Here is a 20,693-nt window from a genome sequence, read left to right on the forward strand (position 1 = left end):
ATTTTGAAACGGCACTGCTTTTACATAATTGCTTAAACTGCAATTATGGAAAAGCACTACTTTAGTTAGTCAACTAAAAAAAAAGCATGGTGGCTCAGTAGTGCACCACACAATGAAATCTCCACAACACAACGGAAACAAGCCACAACATAACAAAATTAGAACAATGCAATAGAAACAAGCTGCAACACAGCGGAATTAGCAAAACATGACAGAACGAATCCGCAGCACAGCGGAATTAGCAAAACACAACAGAAAGAATCCGCAACATAGTGGAAACAAGTTGCAACAGAAGAAATTATTGTTCTCTGTTTACACAGTTTATTTTTTATTTTTATTTCACTTAATTTTTTTTTTTTTTGCATTTGTTTTACAGTTCTATACAATTTCCATCATTTTGTTCTTTCTATTTAGATTTCCGAGTATTTGACCATTCACTTTTTTTAAATGTATATGGATACCCTAGTATAAAGTAGAATGTGCTTTTTAAGAGGCAAGTGTGAAACAGAATGGTAATGTGCTGTGTTTGGTTATTTTCCACATCTATTATGTATAACAGCATGAACCTAGAGGCTTCTGCCATTTCCAACATCTATCCTAATGACAGATCTCATCTCAGCCTTTGCCACGCAGACCGACATCTCTCTCAGCACCCTGCAAATTACCTCACATTCATCTTTCCCATGTATTGCTGTTGTTAGTGTTTTGATGCTGACCAATTTTAGTAGCTTCAAAGTTGTACCAACAATGATATATTGAAAGCTCGTCTCTAGTCCCATGCTGTGAAATTAGGGCTTCCTGTTTTCTTATTTGAAGGGCTGTCTCATCACGAGCAGAGATTTCTTTTTCGCTGCTAAATATATGCAGTGCCGTGTGCTCGCTGTGCTACACTGAATCAAGATCACTGCAAATTCGGTCAGGTTTTTTTGCAAATGTGAAAGCCTTTTTCTCAAGTCAGTCAGATCTAACTAGTCAGCTGTCTAGAGGTTATTCTATTAGGAATCTTTTAAGAAAGCTTTAATGCTGTATCGTCTATTCTCAAAACATTTGTGCTTATATAATTATATATATAATTTTTTGCTTTTGTTGAGTGTACTGCGAACCATATAAAATAAGGCTTTCTTGTACTGTACTCTTTATTTGTTTTTGGTATTTTTACTACTCTGCTTACTGTGTGCAGATTTCTTCAGAGTATTCTATTTTCAGTTTTTCCAGAAATGACTTCTTGTTGCGTAGGAGGTAAAGGTCTTGACAGTTCTGTTCTTTAATTTATTGCAGATTAAATAGGTCTCTCAAGGCAGCAGTCGTCAAACATGTGGAAAGATTTACTGCAACAATCCTCAAGTATCTCTTATGAGGTATTGCTCATTTATAAGCTTTCAGCAGATTAAAATAGTTATTTTAAATTAATTAAATACATTTTTGTTAATGTTGTTGGTGCGTAAGTGGTTTGCGTGTTAATTTTTTTTAATAAAAAAAACATTTACTTTAGGAATATTTTTTTATATAAGACGTTAATGTGCTGGCAGGCTAAATTTAAAGGGACAGTTCACTCCAAAATTTGAATTGTGATTATCTGCTATCCTAATATTGGTAATGATGTTGGTATTTATAATGTACATCAGAAATGTACATCATGTAGCACAGCATTTTACGCTCTTCTGTCATATTTTCTGGCTGGCCGTGTTGTCTCAGCATTTCATGGCAGCTGCGACCCTGGAGGAGCTCCTGCTCAGCGAAGCGTTAGCGTGTTAAATGTACCCTCTTGAACTGCTTTGTATTCAGGTTGGGCCTCTGCCTGCCTTTCTCTTGTAAGCATGTGAGGAACCAGGCACGTGGTTGGCGCCTCTCATATTGCAATTTGCTACAACCTGTGAGGATTTAGAGGATGAAAAGTGACTGTCCTGCGCATCAAAGTCTCGAGGATGGAATAGGTGACCACCGGTCTTACTATACACACCTTACAGACTAGCTTTGAGCAAAAATTCAGTTGAAACTTGAGCTCTGTTCAGTTTGAATCGATTTGGCCACACCTAACATGAAATTTAATTGGTATCTATGTCTGTCTGTCTGTTTGTCTGTGTCTGTCAGTCTGTCTATCTATCTATCTGTCTATCTATCTATCTATCTATCTATCTATCCGTTTGATCTAGATATCATTTTATCTATCAATTTAGCTATTGTTCTGTTATTCATCATTCTGTTGTTTTTTGTTTTTCTTTCTTTTTATTAGACACTTAGACAATTAAATATTTGCATTGGCCTGAATGTTTGCATTCAAAATCAAATTGCAATTCTATATCCTGTTTGCCATCACAATTCAAATTAAATTCATGAATTGAACTGAAACTTAAAAGGCGTTCTCAATTTATTTCTAAATGTTGCAAAACATCCCGCGTGTCACATACAGTTTTGTTTGTTAATTTGCAATATACTCATGAAGTTTCATGTACAACACGATCTGGTATATACTTTTTAGTGAATCCAGAGTCCTGCATGCTGAAAAAAAGCTCCCTGAGATTGCAGACAGCAGATTCAGGATTCAGTTGCTGATGGGTAACTAGTAGGGCTGTGAATCTTTGGGTAGGCAGCGATTCGATCCGAATCACGATTCATAGGTTTTCGATTCGATTCAAGAACTATTTTTGCAAATTTAGAATGATTCAGTTTGTTTCAATTCACTATTAAATTCGATTCGATTCGATTATAATGATTTGATTCTGCATTATTTAAGTGCATTCACAGGATTATTTAAATGCTTCCCCTAAATTATTTAAATGCTTAGGGGGAAAATTACACCATCATTTATGGTTATAGAATCATAGGTAAAAAAAAAAATTGTCCATTGTTAGGCCTAGTCCACACGGACACGGGTATTTTTATAACCAGAGTTTTTCCTCCTGCAAAAATCCCGTCCACATGAAAACGCAAAAACATGCTATCAAGTGCTGTCAAGAATAGAAATCGCGATTCATTTGATTCTTAACGTTTTAAATCTATTACTGTCCGAAATTGGTGATTCACGGTTCAAAAATCATGTTTCAGGATCGATGCATATGCATCGTCAGGATTTGTAATCAAAGCATCGTGAAAATGAGTGAATCGTTACACCCCTAGTAACTAGATGTGCGATTAAACACTTGTCCTATTGAAACCTAGAGACAGTGTGAAAGCCCTGCTGATTTGTCCATCACACTCCTAGACACTAGTCATTAGCCCAGAACAACTCCCCGTCAAGATCAGACACCACACTTTGACCAGTGGCACTGATGGAAAAAGTCTGATTCATGTCGAGCAGCTGCTCTCCACAAACCAAAGTCTAGATGTGGATCCACTAGAAGTCAGACCAGTAATGGGGACAGTGTGGGCTTTCTCCAGAGGGGGCTGGTGGTGGGTCAGGCATGGAGACACACCTCACCCCCCTTCAGGGAGACATATATTCTCCTAAACACCTCCAGAAGTTAGCAATGCTGTCGACCATCCAGGGTGACTTGAGGGCGCAGTATGGCTGGTTTCTTGTGGCTCTTTTAAAGGGCTCATTTACTGGGCTGTGAAGAGGGTTAAGTCACTTAGGGTGACAGTGGTTTGGCCCGGGAGACAGAGAGGGAGTGCCGATGTGTTGAAAGGAAGTAGTGCTTCGCAATAGTTGTAGCTGTCTGAACGATGGAAAAAGCAGAGTCATTAGTCTCCTGTCTGGAGAAGAGGTTGTCAGTGAAGACAGAGACACTGCTCATCATGATACGTTTAATGCCACACTAAAAGCTAAGCTCCATCTTTGCTGAAAAAGCCCTCTTTGCGGTGGCACTTTTTCATGGCAAGGACACTATGAGTGGACAGGCTTTTCATCAAAATGTGAGAACATTCACACATTTAGCAGGATGACTGCGAAAATAAAATTGAAAAATCATAACCCCGTGGCACAATTTTAAAGTGAAATTTTGCTCTAATTTGTTCTAATTGATTAAGACTAGGTCTTAGGAGGTAGCGCTTTTGCACATTCTGTCAGTTCAGACTCGATGTTAAATGTAACTTTCACACTTGATGCATTTGCTCAGTCAGGGCAATCTGAATTTGCCCCTCTTTCTTATGTTTACACTGTGTTGTTGTTCAAAAGTATGCTTTTGTAATCAACCCGAGTACCTCTAAAAGCTATTTATTGCTCCAAAAATATAACAATTTGCAATTCACTTCTTTATTTGCATTCACAGTAGCCACAACACAAAAGCAGCTCACACTGATTTTCCAAACCCCTTCGTTTTTAAGAACTACAAAGCTGGATTTTCGTAAAAGTGAAGGTAGGTTTAATGTTCTGTGAAGTATTTTGTAATTCTTCCTAGAATTCAGCTTTGTAGTTGACAAGCTAGGCAATATCGCGTTCATAATCACAAATGCCTGCAGTAATGCACTCCACCTGAAAGCACGTGATGGAGATTTACTACTAATCACAGAACTGACTTTACTGATGTGATGTGCATGATTTTTTAATATTTTATCAAAATCAGTGTAAAAATCAAAGCAGAAATGAATGACTTGCCCTGACTCTTTTTCTTGAAGTGGAAAAGAATTTATCAGTGCCATGCTAGCTTTAGACAATGTCTCTGAACACTGATTGAAAGCCATACTTGTGTGTGTGTGTGTGTGTGTGTGTGAGAGAGAGAGAGAGAGACACACACAGAGAGAGAGAGAGAATAGGAAGCGTACTCCAGAGTGTGAGATTTGCCACGGTCTGGATTTAAAAATGATGGAGCTCTCTGAAGTGCAGGACGTTAACACAGCACACTATCAAGATGCCTTCTACTGGGGCTCAGGGAAAAACAATCACTTACCGTACGCCTACCGCAGATCCCATCAATCATGTCACAGTTGTTCCATGGTGAACAATTGACTTTTTCATTTTCTGTGTTTTTACTTTTTCTCACTGCTGCTTTTTTTCAGATTAGTTTTGAGCTGGGCTCTGTTATATGTTAAATATACACTGTAGTCAGTTCCACTTAACCCGTCTGAACTTTTAACCATGACACTAAACTTGTGCAGTTAGCTTGTTCCCTTCCTTAGTTGTGCAGTTGTTATTTTGTATTTATCTGATCTTCTTTCCCCAAGAGAGAGACACAATTCCACTCCACTTTTTTTAGAGAAATTGCTAATTGGCATTAAATGGATACAAACATAAAAACTTTCATCATTTACTTACCCTCAGGGTGTTCCAAACTTGACTGATTTTCTTCTGTGGAACCAAAACATATAGAAAAATATCTCTATTATTTTAATTGAAAATCAGTGTAGGCCAGTGTTTTTTCCGGACAGCACTGACTTCGAGTGTATGGTCGAAAAACACTTAAAATTCTGCAAAATATTTTCTTATATCTGTAGAAAGAAAGAAGAAAGAAAATCATAAAGGTTTGTAATGACACTAGTAAATGATAACAGAATTTCCTTTTCCTTTTCAATTTTTTTTCTTTTTTCCTTTTTTTTTTTTTGTCGTTAACAAGCATTATTTTATAACCAGATGTTTTTTAGCTAAACCACACAATAAATACCTTGAAGGTATGATGAAGACATTCTCATCCATGTCAGGACATTAGAAGCCATTGTTCTGATTACTGCCCCATCATTACTCTGGGTGGGATTGTGAAACAGAGCTGTTTATATGGTGTGATAACATTCGCCTTAACATATTGCAGGCTTTAGCTTAAAGATTATGTGTACTAGAGGAATGATGTGGGAAGAGGCCTGGGAGGGAATTAGCACAGAACGATTTGCTTTGCACCAAAGTCTTAGTGCCCTGGATCTAGGATTCTTCCAGACAGCTCTCTAGCTCTGTGGTTGGCTGGAATAATTCTAAGATATATAGTGTATGCACAGATGTCTCGATAGTGTTGTCTTCACTTCACTTTTTTTACTTCAGGTGAAGCTCGCAGTCACCTGAAGTGCTGTTTAGTTTTTTCCCCATTTAGACTGTAAAATGAACAAGGAAGAATGTGCCTTGCCATCTTTGATAAAGTATCAAGTTGAGGCAGCCTCGCTGCACAGGCTGAGATAAAACAAGCGGCGTGCTATCTGTGCAGCGGTTGCCGGTGAGAATGTTAATTCAGACAACTTTTTTGGTTTAATTTCCATGTTTCTGAAGATTAACAAATATTTTGTCTATCCAAGCGTCTGTTCCTGGTCCTCATGGCACAATGATGCGCCCCCATAGAAACGTAGGTGGATGGAAGAAACGGAGCAGCTGCGTATGTGGAGCGCTTGTAGTGTTTCCCGTCTGCCATTATCTCTTTCCTCTCTCTCGTTCTCTCAAACACACAGGCTTTATTGCAGTTAATTATCGCATGTGACTATTTGTTTCTGCTTTTCAGCAATAGACTCCTGGGAAAACTTGAGCTCGTGATGGCACATGATTCAAAATAGCATCCCGCTGGACGCACTGGTCGTTAACTCCTTCAGTGCTCTGGTGGGACTGTCTTTAATAGGGGGTGAGTGTTGTGATTAGGACGGAGGAACCAGGCATCGCCCCCCTTTGGGATTTGAGCTCCTTTATGCAGAGCCCAGTATGCAGTAAGAAGCCCCTATAAGAGTTGGCGAGCTGTATTTTGTCTATTTTCCAGGCCTGGTAAAGGGGCTAATGTCTTATTGATTCTCTCAGCATGTAACTGGCATTAGTGTGCTCGGTAGCCCCTTCCTGCTGTTTGCTTGTAGCTAGTATGATTCCTCTCTTTGGACCTGGTGTCTACTTTAGCATTTCACAGGGACGAAAGAGACTTCTGTACACTCTCATGTGTAAATCTGCACTAACGGAGTTAAACTATGGGGTTACTTAGCCAAGTAACATTGTTTTCAAAGGTTCCATCCACGCAGATTTCACGCTAGTTAAAGCATGTACCGCAGTCATGGCAACAGCTGTGGAGAAGCACTCACCGTCGGCATGGTTACAGGTCACCATTCCTCCATGGCAACACAAGGAAAAGATGTGGACGGATATTATTATTCTTAGGAAAAACAAGGAGTTTTTGTTGTTTTCATGGCACGTAAAATTCTGTCATATTAATACAGTTAAATTATATATCAGGATATGTGATAGTGACTGAGATTAGAGGGGGGAATTCTCTAATACTTACCAAGGCTGCTTTTATTTAAATGAAAACACAGGAAAAACAGTAATATTGGATATATGATGACATTTTTTCTTATATAATTTAAAATGTAATTTATTATGATTTCAGAGCTGATTTTCAGCTTTCACATGGTCCTTCTGAAACCATTCTAATATGCTGATTGGTAGCCAAAGAAATGGTTTTATATTAGATTTTTTCATTTTATTTTATTAAACTCTTTATGTAAAACTTCTTTAAGGTAAACTTCTTTAAGGTAGGGGGCAATATGGCAACAAAAAAAAAAATAACATCTTAATTTTTTCAGAACATTTGACAAATTTTCGATTTTTAAGATTTTTAATTGGTCAACTTGAAAATGTTACTACAACATGATTCAAGTAACTTTTTTTGTTTAGTTTTTTTTATAAACCCTCTAGTTTAAGGGATACTCCACCCCAAAATTAAAGTTTGGTCATTAATCACGTACCCCCATGTCGTTCCAAACCAGTAAAAGCTTTGTTCGTCCTTGGAACACAATTGAAGATATTTTGGATGGAAACCTGGAGGCTTGTTACTGTCCCATTGACAGCCTAGTAAATTGCACTGTCAAGGTCTAGAAAAGTATGAAAGACATTGTCAGAATAGTCCATCTGCCATCAGTGGTTCAATCTGAATTTTATGAATGAGAATGCTTTTTGGAGAACATTAACTGAACGCAAGCAGCGTATGCCCTTCTGTGTTAGCCGTGCTGATTTCATTCAAATCAAAGCGTAAATACATGTAGAAAACATATCCTTGTGTCGAGGCTGGCATAAAAATAGCATACGTAGTTTGCGTTCAACGGGTGTTGTCCAAAATGGTGCTACGGTGATGCAGAGAGACACAGAGGACACGGATTGTTGAATAAAGTCATTATTTAAAAAAAAAAAAATTTGTGTACAAAAAGTATTCTCGTCGCTACATAAAATTCACTGATGGCAGATGGACTATTCTGACGATGTCTTTCATACGTTTCAGCACCTTTCAATTCAAGTTTATTTGTATAGCACTTCTTACAATACAAATCATTGCAAAGCAGCTTTACAGAAAATTATGTTTCTACATTATTTAGTAGTAGCTTATAAGTGGTGACTGTCAGTTTATGTGCATATGGCAGAAATGCACTGGAAAAATCTATTATAGATGTAATCAAACAGACAAACACTATTAACAGCAATTATTATAAGATGCAATCAAACTTATAGCAAAATTTTGTAGTTCTGTGTGTTGTTTCAGGTTTAGCATTATCTGAGTTCCTCACCTTGACAGTGCAGTTTACTTTGCAATCAATGGGACACAATCACAAGCCTCTCGGGTTTTCATCCAAAATATCTTAAATTGTGTTATGAAGACGAACGAAACATTTACGGGTTTGGAAGGACATGGAGGTAAGTGATTAATGACAATTTTCATTTTGGGGTGGAGTAACCCTTTAAAGAGGATTATTTGACAATAGACAAGTTTATACATTTATGTATATGCATTATACATTTATACATTATTAAATATTTAAAGCCAATAGTACTGTGTTAGAAATCTCTGGAAAAGAAAGAGATTGTATGTTGTTTGCTTGTGTTTGCTCAAAAGTTCACACTGTTCCTCTCCTTATCACAAACCCTCACAATGTGTGTAAAGGTGAAAAATTTGCAGAAAAGAACAAAACAATTGAGTTGCTCAATGTTGTTGCAGGCGGTGCCAACTTCAGTGTGCAGTGATTTGTCTTATTGGTAGCCTATATTTGAATGGGCAGAATAAACCAAACACTTTTTCATTTGAATGACCTGCACTGCACTGCTTCAGGGTCTGCTGGCAAAAGGTCAACGCTGCCACATAGCTTCACTGTTGCTTTCTGTTTGAAGCCATCTGAATCGACACAGATCTTCACTCTAGTTCACCTGTCTGCTGTTTCTGCCAGCACCAGAAAGACATTATGTGACAGAGCCAAATGCACAGAGGGTACTCTGAGTTTCATTATTTGCAAATTCCCTTAAAACAAAGTTATTATAACAAAGCAAAAGCTTATTTTAGCATTCCACCCATTTTAAATAGTGTCAGAGTGTTGCAATCTGGAGTATGTAGGGGTGATATTTCCAGCTGTACATCTTTAGGCAACACATTCATCTTAAATGATTCGATAAGAACAGCTCTCGAGTGAGACGACAATTCTGCTGGTGTGTCGGGCTCTTAAATAAATTGATGGAAGATCTGTGCAAGAAGCAGATTTAATAGCCTACGGTTAAACGGTTTTGTCTTCTACTTTTTGTTTTGCATAGAGCACAAGAGAACATGTGTGCTCTCTGCAGGATGTGTCTTTCCTGTTAGTCCTGTTTGCTTTGGGTAGGGCAGACAGATTGGCAGGAGGGGCAAAAGTGATTGAGTGTAGCCATGACTACTGTATGACTGTGTTGCCATGGTGATCCAACCTCCTGACTCATTACATATGCAAGATTCAGGTTTTAAATGTAATGCTCTTTAGGAAGTAGTTAAAATGTTGATATGATGACAGATTAAATCATTTCAGTCTGAGCGTGATCTTGATGCTGTAATAGAGCTTTGGTGCCAAATGAGATTGAAAGTATAATCTTTCGTAGAATACAAACTGGGTTTTGTTTAGATTGATTCAGCAAGTAATCCCCATTTAAACCTTTGTGGTATATAAAAAAAAAATGAGTGAGTCTTCATATGTATTATTTAAAATGGGTCAAATTTACATTCATGGTGTTAGGGAAATGGTCTTATTCATTGCAGCTTAAAATTAATTAGTTTACTTAATGCTTTGGTTAACAGAAGGTAAGCATGCAGTTTTTGTAATGGTCATCTACTAGGAATAGAAGCACCAGCTTGCATGTACTTTGAACATTAATAATAATAAAGTTGGAAACAAAAAGTTTTATTTATATTTGTTTTATTTAATGCAAACTAATTGGCTTTTTTTCAAACATAAAAAAAATGTTTTTGGAACTTGTAATACCAATTCAGTGGACAATCGAGATGCATCAGCAGACCACAGTGCTCTGCCACAGGATGAATCACGTAAACCAGCATCACATGTGCGATCTCGGTCATAGCTGCCTGAAATGAGTTTTGTTTGAATGCCACTGAATCAGTACCAACTCTTCTGTCAAGTCAGCTCTAACTCCCTGGAGAGTAAAAAGAATGATAGACTGCTTGCTCTGTTCGCATATCCTCTTTGTGCTGAAATCATGTCATTTCAGTCTCTGTCACAATACAGTGCTGCCAATGTGGTGCTGCACATTGTACATCGTGCTTCTACCGATGTCCCAAGTAAAGTTAGAGGACAAAAGACAAGAAATTGTTACAGGGTGTGCCAGAATTACACAATGCTATCATTATGTCATTATTTGCTTTTGTTTTTTTGTTTTTTGTTTTGCTCTCTTTTGTTTTGATTCGTCATTCTGGCAACATTGTCTATCAGTCGACATCGCCGAAAATGCTGGTAAGTGTTTTTTTGGTTTGTTTTTTTCTTTTTCTTTTTTTTTCTGAGCTTGATTGAACTCATTTTAATTTTTTGGATTCATTTATTTATTTTTCGTTATTTTAATTTGTTTGATTTTCACAATGTGGCTGTTTTGGTTCTTTGTTCATACACTGCATCTTTGTGAATGCAATGGATTGGCGTGAAGGTGTTAGAGTGTGAAAACTCTGTTCTAAAGAGGATGCCTAGTGCACCACCTGCTTGATAAGTGAGCTTAAATATACCTCTTCTACCACTACAGCTTTTCACCCCATCATTCACATATTCACTCAGTTTGTTTCTTGTCATTTACAACTTCAAACACCCTGGTGTGCATGCCAACGAAAGCTTGTCACTGCGTATTATCATTATTTTGCAATTGAAGTGCACAATTCAAAGTTTTCCAATTTCATCTAGATTGATTTCTCATTGTTTTGTGCATTTTCAGCTGTATGTTGAATGATCCGTGCTTACCGCAGGAGGCTGTGCGGGAACCCATGGAGTTTGCACATTGTGCTTTGCTCGCATCAATACATTGCTGTAATGGTTTATGACCATGTTGCTTGTCGCATTTCATTGTAAACTTTTATGGGGATTTGATTTTGTTTGTGCCACCTGATCCTCATTTTGTTTGATTGTTTTCGACTGGCTTGTCGATTTTCTTTTTTGTTTGTGTTTTGTTCTTGAATGCAGAATGCATGACTTGCATTACTCGATGTCTGAAAGTTAAAAATTTGATTAGCTTCTCATTTGAACTGTTCAATATTGGTGCCGTCAGACTTCCTTTTAATTTTAAATTCTCTTCTTGTTTCATTTTTGTTGGCTTGAAACAAATATCAGCTGCTGTCTTTAATTAGCTCTTGTAACAAATACCGTTTGCCAAACAATCATCAGAAAACGGGTGATGTGAGTTTTTGCAGTGCTGAGTGAACTGTTGTTATACCCCACTGTGTGCTGCGGTACACAGATACATGGTGTTAAATACCTTTATTTTTTTGTTATCCTGTATTTTAATACTTAAACTCTATATCATTCTCAGTAAGACAGTAAGACTTGCGCAGGGTTGGATTGTCAGATGGGTTTACAAGCCTCAGAGCTGCAATAAAGTGTGACTTCCTTATGGCAAAATTCAGTCATGAGCCTCACTTTTTCTATAGGTGAGGAACCCCAGTATTGGTTTTTCCTCACACGTTTGACAAACCAAGACCTCCCTTGGTCACTAGGCAACCCGATTTTAGAAAAAAGGCTACGCTAATATTTTTTCAAGAGATATAAATAAGAGAAAGGTGGATTTTGGTACTGTTTTACAGAGGGGTGCTTTGTCATCATGGCTTTGTTGGATCTGTGTACATAACTGTTAAAAAGTTTGAGGTCAATAAGATTTTTTTTTTTTTACTTCAATAGAATGATATTCACTTATGGTCACCAAGGCTGCATTTATTTGATCATATTTATAATTAACAGTAATATTGTGAAATATTATTGCAATATAAAATAAATACATTCTGTTTTAATATGTTTAAAATGTAATTTATTTCTAAATAAATACATAGGCCTACAAATCTTACCGACCCAAACTTTTGAACAATATAGTTCATCTTACAGTTTTGTCATAACTGTGTTTCCTCTTTTCTTTCTTGTAGTCTACTCCATTGCACCTGGCAGCCGGATACAACCGAGTCCGAATCGTTCAGCTTCTCCTGCAACATGGCGCTGACGTTCACGCTAAAGATAAAGGGTGTGTCTGCTTATGTCTCCTTTTTTCCCCCACTTTCCGGTCTCTATCAACTATTTCACATTTTTGTTTCATTCTGGTAAAATCTTTTTCTTTAGCCTTCCTCTGTCCATATATTACTTAAAGGAAAAGCACATTTTGGGCGTAAATGATTTTGTGTGTGCGTGTGTTTTGTTCTTGCAATTCCTAGTGGTCTTGTTCCTCTACACAACGCCTGCTCATATGGACACTACGAAGTCACAGAGCTACTGCTAAAGGTAAGGACAAAAACCTGAATGGGTGTGCACGAATAATTTAGTGTAATCTGTGTGGAAGACAAACAACAGTGTTTCCAGTTAAGCAGCTTGTCTTAACCCGGCACAATGCAATGAAGCATTGTTTCAAAACCCTGCTCCACTTACTATATATTTAAACGTTTCCATGCTATGCAGTGTTTAGGCATCACCGTGGAGAGAATGATTATGCAGTTATTTTTGAATTTATAGACTATTATAGATTATTTATTTTTTTTTTGTGACAAATTTAGTGCATGTCTTGCATACAGCTTCAGTCTACATGTCCTGTCAGAGTTCATTCTGTTTCAGTGCAAACACAATATAAAGTTCCATAGAGTATGGCCTTTAAGCCCAGCTTCCTTTATTTACAAAGCTGTAATATGGAACACTATGCTCATGGTGTGTTCTCCCATGCTCAGTGTGTCAACAGAGCCCTGTGGAGTGGCCAATCTGTCTCTACAACAATATTTGGAGTTCGATACACAGCAGAACAGAGAATTCTCAGCCTCAGGAGAGCTTCTCACAATATCAGTAGCTCCCCAGATCTCTTAAGCCCGCTCAATCATTATATTCGATTAAATGTGCTGTGCAATGATCAGAAAGACAATTAAGAACCCTCTTATCGTACACGGATGCATTGTGAACATCTGACGTTATCTTGATGTTCCTGAGTTCCTCAGGAGCTTTCGTTTCACTCCTCTTACTTGCAGCTCAAAAGAATCTCTCTCTGTTTTAAAAGGATCATTCACACAAAAGAGATTTTCTCATTCAACCTCATGTCATGAAACCCAAAAGGAGAAATTTAGCAGAATGTTTTCCACAATGAAAGTGGATGATGACCAGGTTCTGTAAAGCTTTCCAAATCCATTAGATCCTTTTGAGGAAAAGCTTGAATTTGACTGAAAATCCTCTGAAATCTTGTTCACCTCATATTCAAAACATGTCACATAAGATCATGTTTTAATGGGGCATGAACTTATTGTCTAATATTGTATTTAGCATTTGATGCTAGATAGGAAATCTAAAGAGTAAAGAAAAAAGCGTTTTGTTCTTTTTACCCCTAGCCTCTGAGTGCAAGTTGATGTCTCCGTTTTGGAAAACTGCCATTTTCTAAAAATGTGTTCGATATTCTTTTCCCTCAGTGCTATTAGCTTCTGGGGCATAGCAGACTCCCTAATAGATAGAAATTCTTAATCTATGCTAAAACTGCTCTAACTGCTCAAGCGGAACAGCATAATGTTCTCGATGTATTTGAAAATGAATCTGGGCCGTCAGAGCTGGCTCCATCCTTTCCGTGTGATCTCACCCTGAATGTTTTTCTGTAGCATGGGGCGTGCGTTAATGCCATGGACCTCTGGCAGTTCACCCCTTTGCACGAGGCTGCCTCCAAGAATCGCGTGGAGGTGTGTTCCCTGCTGCTGAGTCACGGAGCCGATCCCACGCTGGTCAACTGCCATGGGAAGAGCGCGGTGGACATGGCCCCGACCCCAGAACTCAAAGAGAGGCTTACATGTGAGTTTATATAGCATATATTGCCTTATAAAACAGCCTTGTTCCTTATTGCTTAAGAGTGAATTATTGCTCAACAATCAAAGCAAGTGTAAGTGAGCTAGACGTGACTTAGCTCTGATTGTTCCTGCAACATCCTCACTGGCAACGAGACAGACACATCAAGGTTTAGAGAAAGACAACTTTAAACATACAATATTCTCATTCTGCATTATTCAAGCGCAGTGGAGGCGCTGGCAGGAGGGGTTGGCAGGCAACATCATTATATATTTTGCCTGTGAATTCTCCATCTGGCTTCTCCCAGTGTGGGGTGGAGTTGATGTAGTTTTGACTGAAACTTTACACAATTTGCTGTGTAAAGATTTTCCTTTATGTAGAATTAGTTTGAGCCTGTGCTGCGAGTATTTAAGAATGCAAACTCTTGTTGTAATATTCACTTTTGATAGTGTGTGGCAAGGTAAAAATGTGAGATAAATGAAAATATAAAACAATTATAATATTTCTATAATTGCAAAATAGATCATATACTATATAATTAATAAAATACAATATTTAGTTCTCAGTTCTCAATCCTTATTCATTGCTCAAGCTGTTATCCAAGAGTGCTAAAATGTAATACACCAGTTAAATATTATTTTTATGTTTGAAATGCTTCAAGTTAAGCATTTTAACATTATAATGTACATTATGAAAATGTATATTGATTTTTAGATTTTCTAAAGGTTGCATTTAACAGTGTTTTTACAGATGAACTCTTGGCAGTTATTGGCGGAGATAATGTAATTTATTTAATTGTAATGTTTTGTTAAATATCAGCACGAGAAGGGATTACCTTTGGCCGAATCCCAGCCATCCTCATTCAGTTAAAAAAGCTCTAATGTAGATTGAATAATGTTCTCTCTTTGCTGTTCTTATGAGCAGAAGCATAACAAATTGAATGCGCAAAATTCATTCGATCAGGTCAGACGATTCATTCATACATATTAGATATCCTTACTCAAATTTTTGCAGCCGTAAAGTCAAATTGCATTGTAGCTGTGAAGCTTCAATGACTTTTTTCACGCTTTGTCTTGATGAATTATGTCTACCAAAGGCTTCTGTCAGAGCGTCTTGCATCACCTCTCAAAATATTCCTTTTTTTCCTCCGGCGCAGATGAGTTTAAGGGCCACTCTCTTCTTCAGGCGGCACGGGAAGCAGACATGACCAAGGTGAAGAAGACCCTAGCTTTAGAGATCATCAACTTCAAGCACCCACAGACGCACGAAACGGCACTGGTGAGCCCCTGCTGATTCACTTCAAAGCTCACCAGCTGAGAATAGTGGGATAGTTAAAGGGGATAGTGCAAAAATAAAATTCCTATCATCATTTACTCACCTACATGTCATTGCATACCTGTATGATTTGATTTTTTCTTCCTTAAACCACAACAGATATTTAGACAGGATGCCTCTGCTCTGTTTCCATACAGTGATAGTGAATGGTGTACCGAAAAGAGAATTAGCAAAGAACTGTGACACTTAAAAGGCCTCTGTCCTGTGTTTCAGCACTGCGCTGTCACCTCACCTCACCCGAAACGAAAACAGGTCACTGAACTGCTGCTACGGAAAGGAGCCAATGTCAATGAGAAGAACAAAGAGTGAGTCATTGTGCCTGTCATGTGTTTAACAAATGGCAAACGCTTATTCTCTTAAGACTGATGCTAAGGTCTTTCTTTCTCATTATCTCTTTATTCCCTGTGCAGCTTCATGACGCCTCTCCATGTGGCAGCAGAACGGGCACACAACGACATCATGGAGGTTCTGCAGAAACACGGGGCGAAGGTACATACCTGCCTGTGCTCTCGAGTGCCTACAGAGCTGCGACACACACACACACACACATACACACACATTTACTCACCTGACACCTCACTTCACTCTCCACAATCTGTCACAAGCTCTCACAGGATAGTCTACCTTTAAAGGGATAGAGTACTGAAAAATACACCTGTATTCTGGGAAGAAAATTTTTTTTCTTTCCATATAACAACATCTCAGGTCAAAGAGAGGGAGGTAATTGGCCATTTAAAAATAGATTATGATTATGATGCAAGCACCATTGACTGACATTATAAGTGGTATACTGGGGAAAGAATAAAACACTACAAGTGTAGAACGTGGCCTGTCTACAGAACCACAGCATCTTTTTTTTGTCTGTTCTCACCTGTTCTCAGTGGAGCAGCATTTCTGTCACATAATACCGTTGTGTGCAGTTGAGTCATCACGTTCCTGCTATGAGAGGAAGAGAATGAAAAATTAGCAATGCCAACACTGCACTTCCTTATTTTTTTTTATTTTTTTTTGTCTGAGTAATTTGCCTGTTTGTTAGTGGATAAGATAATTGGCTTTGAGATGGAAGAGCTCATCATCAGTATGGAAGTGTTTATATGCTAACATCTTCCCAATTAACTGCCAAACATTCATCACTCAGATACTTCAGCAGATTGGTCTCTTACTGGAAATCTGATTCCAGTAAGGAATCATGAACTTATTCAGATTCAGAACATTTTTTGTACAATTGATTTTATTGATTTAAAAATATTGGAATCACTTGAATTTTAGGAAGTTTGTTTCTATTATTTTTTCTGTAACATTTGCATTCTTCCACTAATGCAGATGGAACTGCATAAAACACACATAAATTATGTAAAACATCAGAGCAATAGATTTGTTTTAGTTTTTTTTTTTTTGTCGGATATGCACAAGAATGAAAACTGAATTTGTCTGATTTATTTTTTCCCAAAATTATAATATGACACTTCGGTGTGTGTACAGTAGAGAAAAGTCGCCTTCTACATTTTTTCCACAGACTTGGCACGTCTATTGGTTTAGAAGAGATACTGAAGACCGCACAGTTGCTAGATGAAATACATTTGAAAACATGAAAAGGTTCTATGAATAATTTTATATGTTTGATTCTTTTGTTTTTCTGATGTACTCTGAACTGACCTCGTTTCACAGCAGACTGCTGAGGAATTGAAATGTTTTCTAAATATTCTGTACCATTTAAAAGTTTGGGGTCAGTAAGATAATGCTTGTTTTCAGTAAGGATGCACTAAATTGATAAGACGTGACAGTAAAGATATATAGAACATTACAGAATAGTTATTTTACAAAGAAATACTGTTCTTTTGAATTGTCTAGTCATAAAAGAGTCATGAAAATTGTCATGGTTTCCACAAAAATATATACTTTTTTTTCAACTGTGATAAGAAATGTTTCTTGAGCACCAAATCAGCATATTAGAATGGTTTCTGAAGGATCATGTGAAACTAAAGACTGGAGTAATGGCAGAAAATTTGGCTTCAATTGTAATAATATTTCACAGTATTATTGTTTTTACTGTATTTATTTGTATTTAACTGTTATTTGTACTTTTTTATTGTATTGATTTGTGTTAGTCCTCTTTGTTTTAAGCTCTCTATGGTGAGCTGTCTCTGTTTCTGTAATACTTTTTAAAAGATAAGTCTTACACATTTAAAGGAAAGTGTCAAAGTTTCTGGTTAGAATGAATAGGTAAACAGTCTGCTACCTCGGTCTCACAGCTGGACTGTGTCAGAGAAACTGGAGGATGTTTACAAGCTACATCAGTCATGTCATTACCTCTCCAGAGCAGAGAGGGGTAAAAGACTTCCAAATCAATGGAGCTCTTCCAGAGAGCCAAATCAGATAAGCATCGACTAACTGATCAGGCATTCAGCTACTGCCTTGGCTGAGAGCATCAGGGCTGATCAGCTATTCTTCAGCGGAGAGACCAGGGGAGCCGATACTCCTGTAAATAATCTCATCCACAGTCTGCCGCCTTTGTTTGAGCTGAGAGTATATCTAAAGGGCCTCCCCGTTCATCAAACTTGCTTGTCCTACTTTCACGCAAGGTTGTATTATCCAGAGGTCCTTTTCATTGATGCTGTGTGATTCTTTTATGCTGCCTGGAGCAGCTTGATTTGAAGCCCACTTCCCTTGTGCTCGCATCCCAGCTCTTCTGCATGATAAATAAACGGAGGGTGACCCACCATAACCCGAATTCCATCATTCAGTCACCAGCCAACGTCCATCTGTTGCAGTACGACCCCTCAGAAACACATTTGATCGTTAACTGGTGTTGCGACCTAGCTCGCTGCCAAACTTCAGCGGCCAGACTTAAGTGACATTAATGGACTGGATAATTAGTCAGGCTTGAGGTTCAAAGACAAGAGGCTATTGTAGCTAGTGTGTGTTTACAGACCAGGTGTCAACCAGTAAACAGATGGTGCAGAAGCATTGTAAGTAGTAAGAAGAGCAGGATGCATGGGGAATAAAGCGGTCTAAAGTAAACACAGTTACTGAGAAAATCAGCTGACAGTAGAAGCTGCTTATTAGCTGAAGATCTAGACTGATATGTGTAGATTTGTTCAAGCTGACAGGAAAATTTGTTTCTGGTGTAGACTGTATGACTAAAATCTGTTTAGCAGTTTCTCAATTTGGACAGGACAAAATTAACATTTAACCAGATTTGTACACTTACCGTTCCAAAGTTTGAGGTCAGTAAAATTTTTAAATGTTTCTGAAAGAATGTCTTCTATGCTTGAAAATACACTAAAAAGCAGTATTTTTCTGAAATATTGATGATGATAATACTTTATTATCACACAAGTCTGAAATTCTTCTGACGTGACCGTATCCATGTTTACAACATTCAACACCAACAAATACATTTAATCTATACAATACAAAAACATCAAGCATTATACATTACACTTACATAAGTATTACGTTACATCCTACATTACATGTACTATACATTTAAAATTACACTCTACACTTTACAGCATCCTCACCTCTTATACTCTTGATTTTTGATTAAGTGTCTTATTCAACTCGAGGATATCCTGATGAATGATACAGCCTCACTCTGATGAAATTTGGGACTCTGTACCTCCGATTTGACTGTAATAAGACAAACTCATGATGCATGATGCGCTTAGAATCAGCTTCTATATTATTAGCTAGCCTTAAAAAGTTGTTATAATAGGCTAAATCATATACCTTCTCAAGAGGCTGACCAACGATCCTTGAACAGATTTTTATGTAATTGACCAATTTTGTTTTTAACTTAACCAATAGACTCTTATTTCATATAGAATTACAATATTGCAGTATACTCATAATCACAGACATAAAGAATAGCAAAAGTATCTTCCTTCTCACTCTAAAAGACCTAAGATGATGGAGAAAGTAAGTTCTTTGCTTTACTCTTTTACAGAGAGTATCAGTATGATCTTTCCAAGACAGCATATCATCCACCATCACTCCTAAACACTTGTACATTTTAACCTGTCTTATTTTTTCATTATGAATAACAGCAGGTAATTTACAAGCATCAAATCCATCTCCAAATATGATTTCTTCAATTATTCTAACACCCTTCTACCTATTTTGCCACACCCTGTTGATGTAGCATAGGACTGTCTGAAGCATTCAACAGAGATATTAAAACAGTGTTGTTACAATATGTTAACATATATTGATTTGTCATGTCAGCTTGACGATTGTCTGTATATAAAGTAAAAAGCATAGCAGAACTGTGACACATCCCTGGGGCACTCCAACATTTGTTATAATAACAGATGCCAATGTTTTATTCTCTTTAACTCTCTGAACTCTATTTGTGAGAAATGAGATATACCAGCAGATCAACTGGGAATTTACGCCCAACTGTACCTATATTTTGTTAAACGGAGGAAAAATCTAGTAACAAATTTCTTACTGCAATAATAAGTTTTTATTATTCTAAATAAGTTTAGATGTTTAGAAATATGTACTAAAGTAGCAACAGCATCTTCAGTGCTGTAACCTTTCTCATAGGCAAACTGCCAGGGGTCAAGTTTGTCTTTAACCATCTGAACTAAATGCTGAAGTAACAATCTTTCCAAGCATTTCCCAATTACTGAAGTAAGGTCAGTAAAATATTATTGCAATTTAAAATGTAGGTTTGATGATCCTTGATCCATCATTCTAATATGCTGATTTGCTGATCAAGAAAAAGTTCTTATTATTATCAATGTTAAAATGTTGAAAACATTTGTTCTGCTTAATACTTTTGTGGAAACCTTGATATTTTTTTTCACTATTCTTTGAATAAAAATAAAACAAAAACAAAAAAATGTATTTATTTAAACAAAAATATTTTTGTAACACCATTATTTTCTTCACTGTCACGTTTCATCAATGTATTGCATCCTTGCCCAAATAAAAATAAAAGCATTAAAGTAAAAGCTTTCTAGCCCCATACATTTGAACAGTAGTGCATGTATTATAACATTTAAATTTAGAATCAGATTGTATTTCAGTCAGTTATAATGGATTTAGTTTTTTCATTATTTGCAACTCTGTATGTAATTATAATCATGTAATTCTAAATGTGTATATGTACAGATGCGGAAACATTTAGATCATAGATCATTTCCATCCCAAAATGCAATAAAATGCTATTTTTGGGCAAAAGAGCCAATTTGGCAGAAAATATGAGCGAAAACCAGAATGTGAACCCCAAG

The 20,693-nt window shown here is 37.2% G+C and overlaps 1 protein-coding gene across 3 annotated transcripts in view; it reads left to right on the forward strand.

The window, feature by feature from the left end:
- The window catches only part of tnksa (tankyrase, TRF1-interacting ankyrin-related ADP-ribose polymerase a), a 102,369-nt gene that overhangs the window by 55,666 nt on the left and 26,010 nt on the right, over positions 1–20,693 (forward strand). For all 3 annotated transcript variants that reach the window (XM_059526238.1, XM_059526239.1, XM_059526240.1), the window contains 6 exons: positions 12,246–12,340; positions 12,528–12,594; positions 13,938–14,124; positions 15,275–15,396; positions 15,667–15,758; positions 15,864–15,942. In XM_059526238.1, the coding sequence (XP_059382221.1) occupies positions 12,246–12,340; positions 12,528–12,594; positions 13,938–14,124; positions 15,275–15,396; positions 15,667–15,758; positions 15,864–15,942 (642 nt within the window). The remainder of the gene's footprint in view (positions 1–12,245; positions 12,341–12,527; positions 12,595–13,937; positions 14,125–15,274; positions 15,397–15,666; positions 15,759–15,863; positions 15,943–20,693) is intronic.

Source organism: Carassius carassius, chromosome 36, assembly GCF_963082965.1.
Source record: "Carassius carassius chromosome 36, fCarCar2.1, whole genome shotgun sequence".
Taxonomy (NCBI): Eukaryota; Metazoa; Chordata; class Actinopteri; order Cypriniformes; family Cyprinidae; genus Carassius; species Carassius carassius.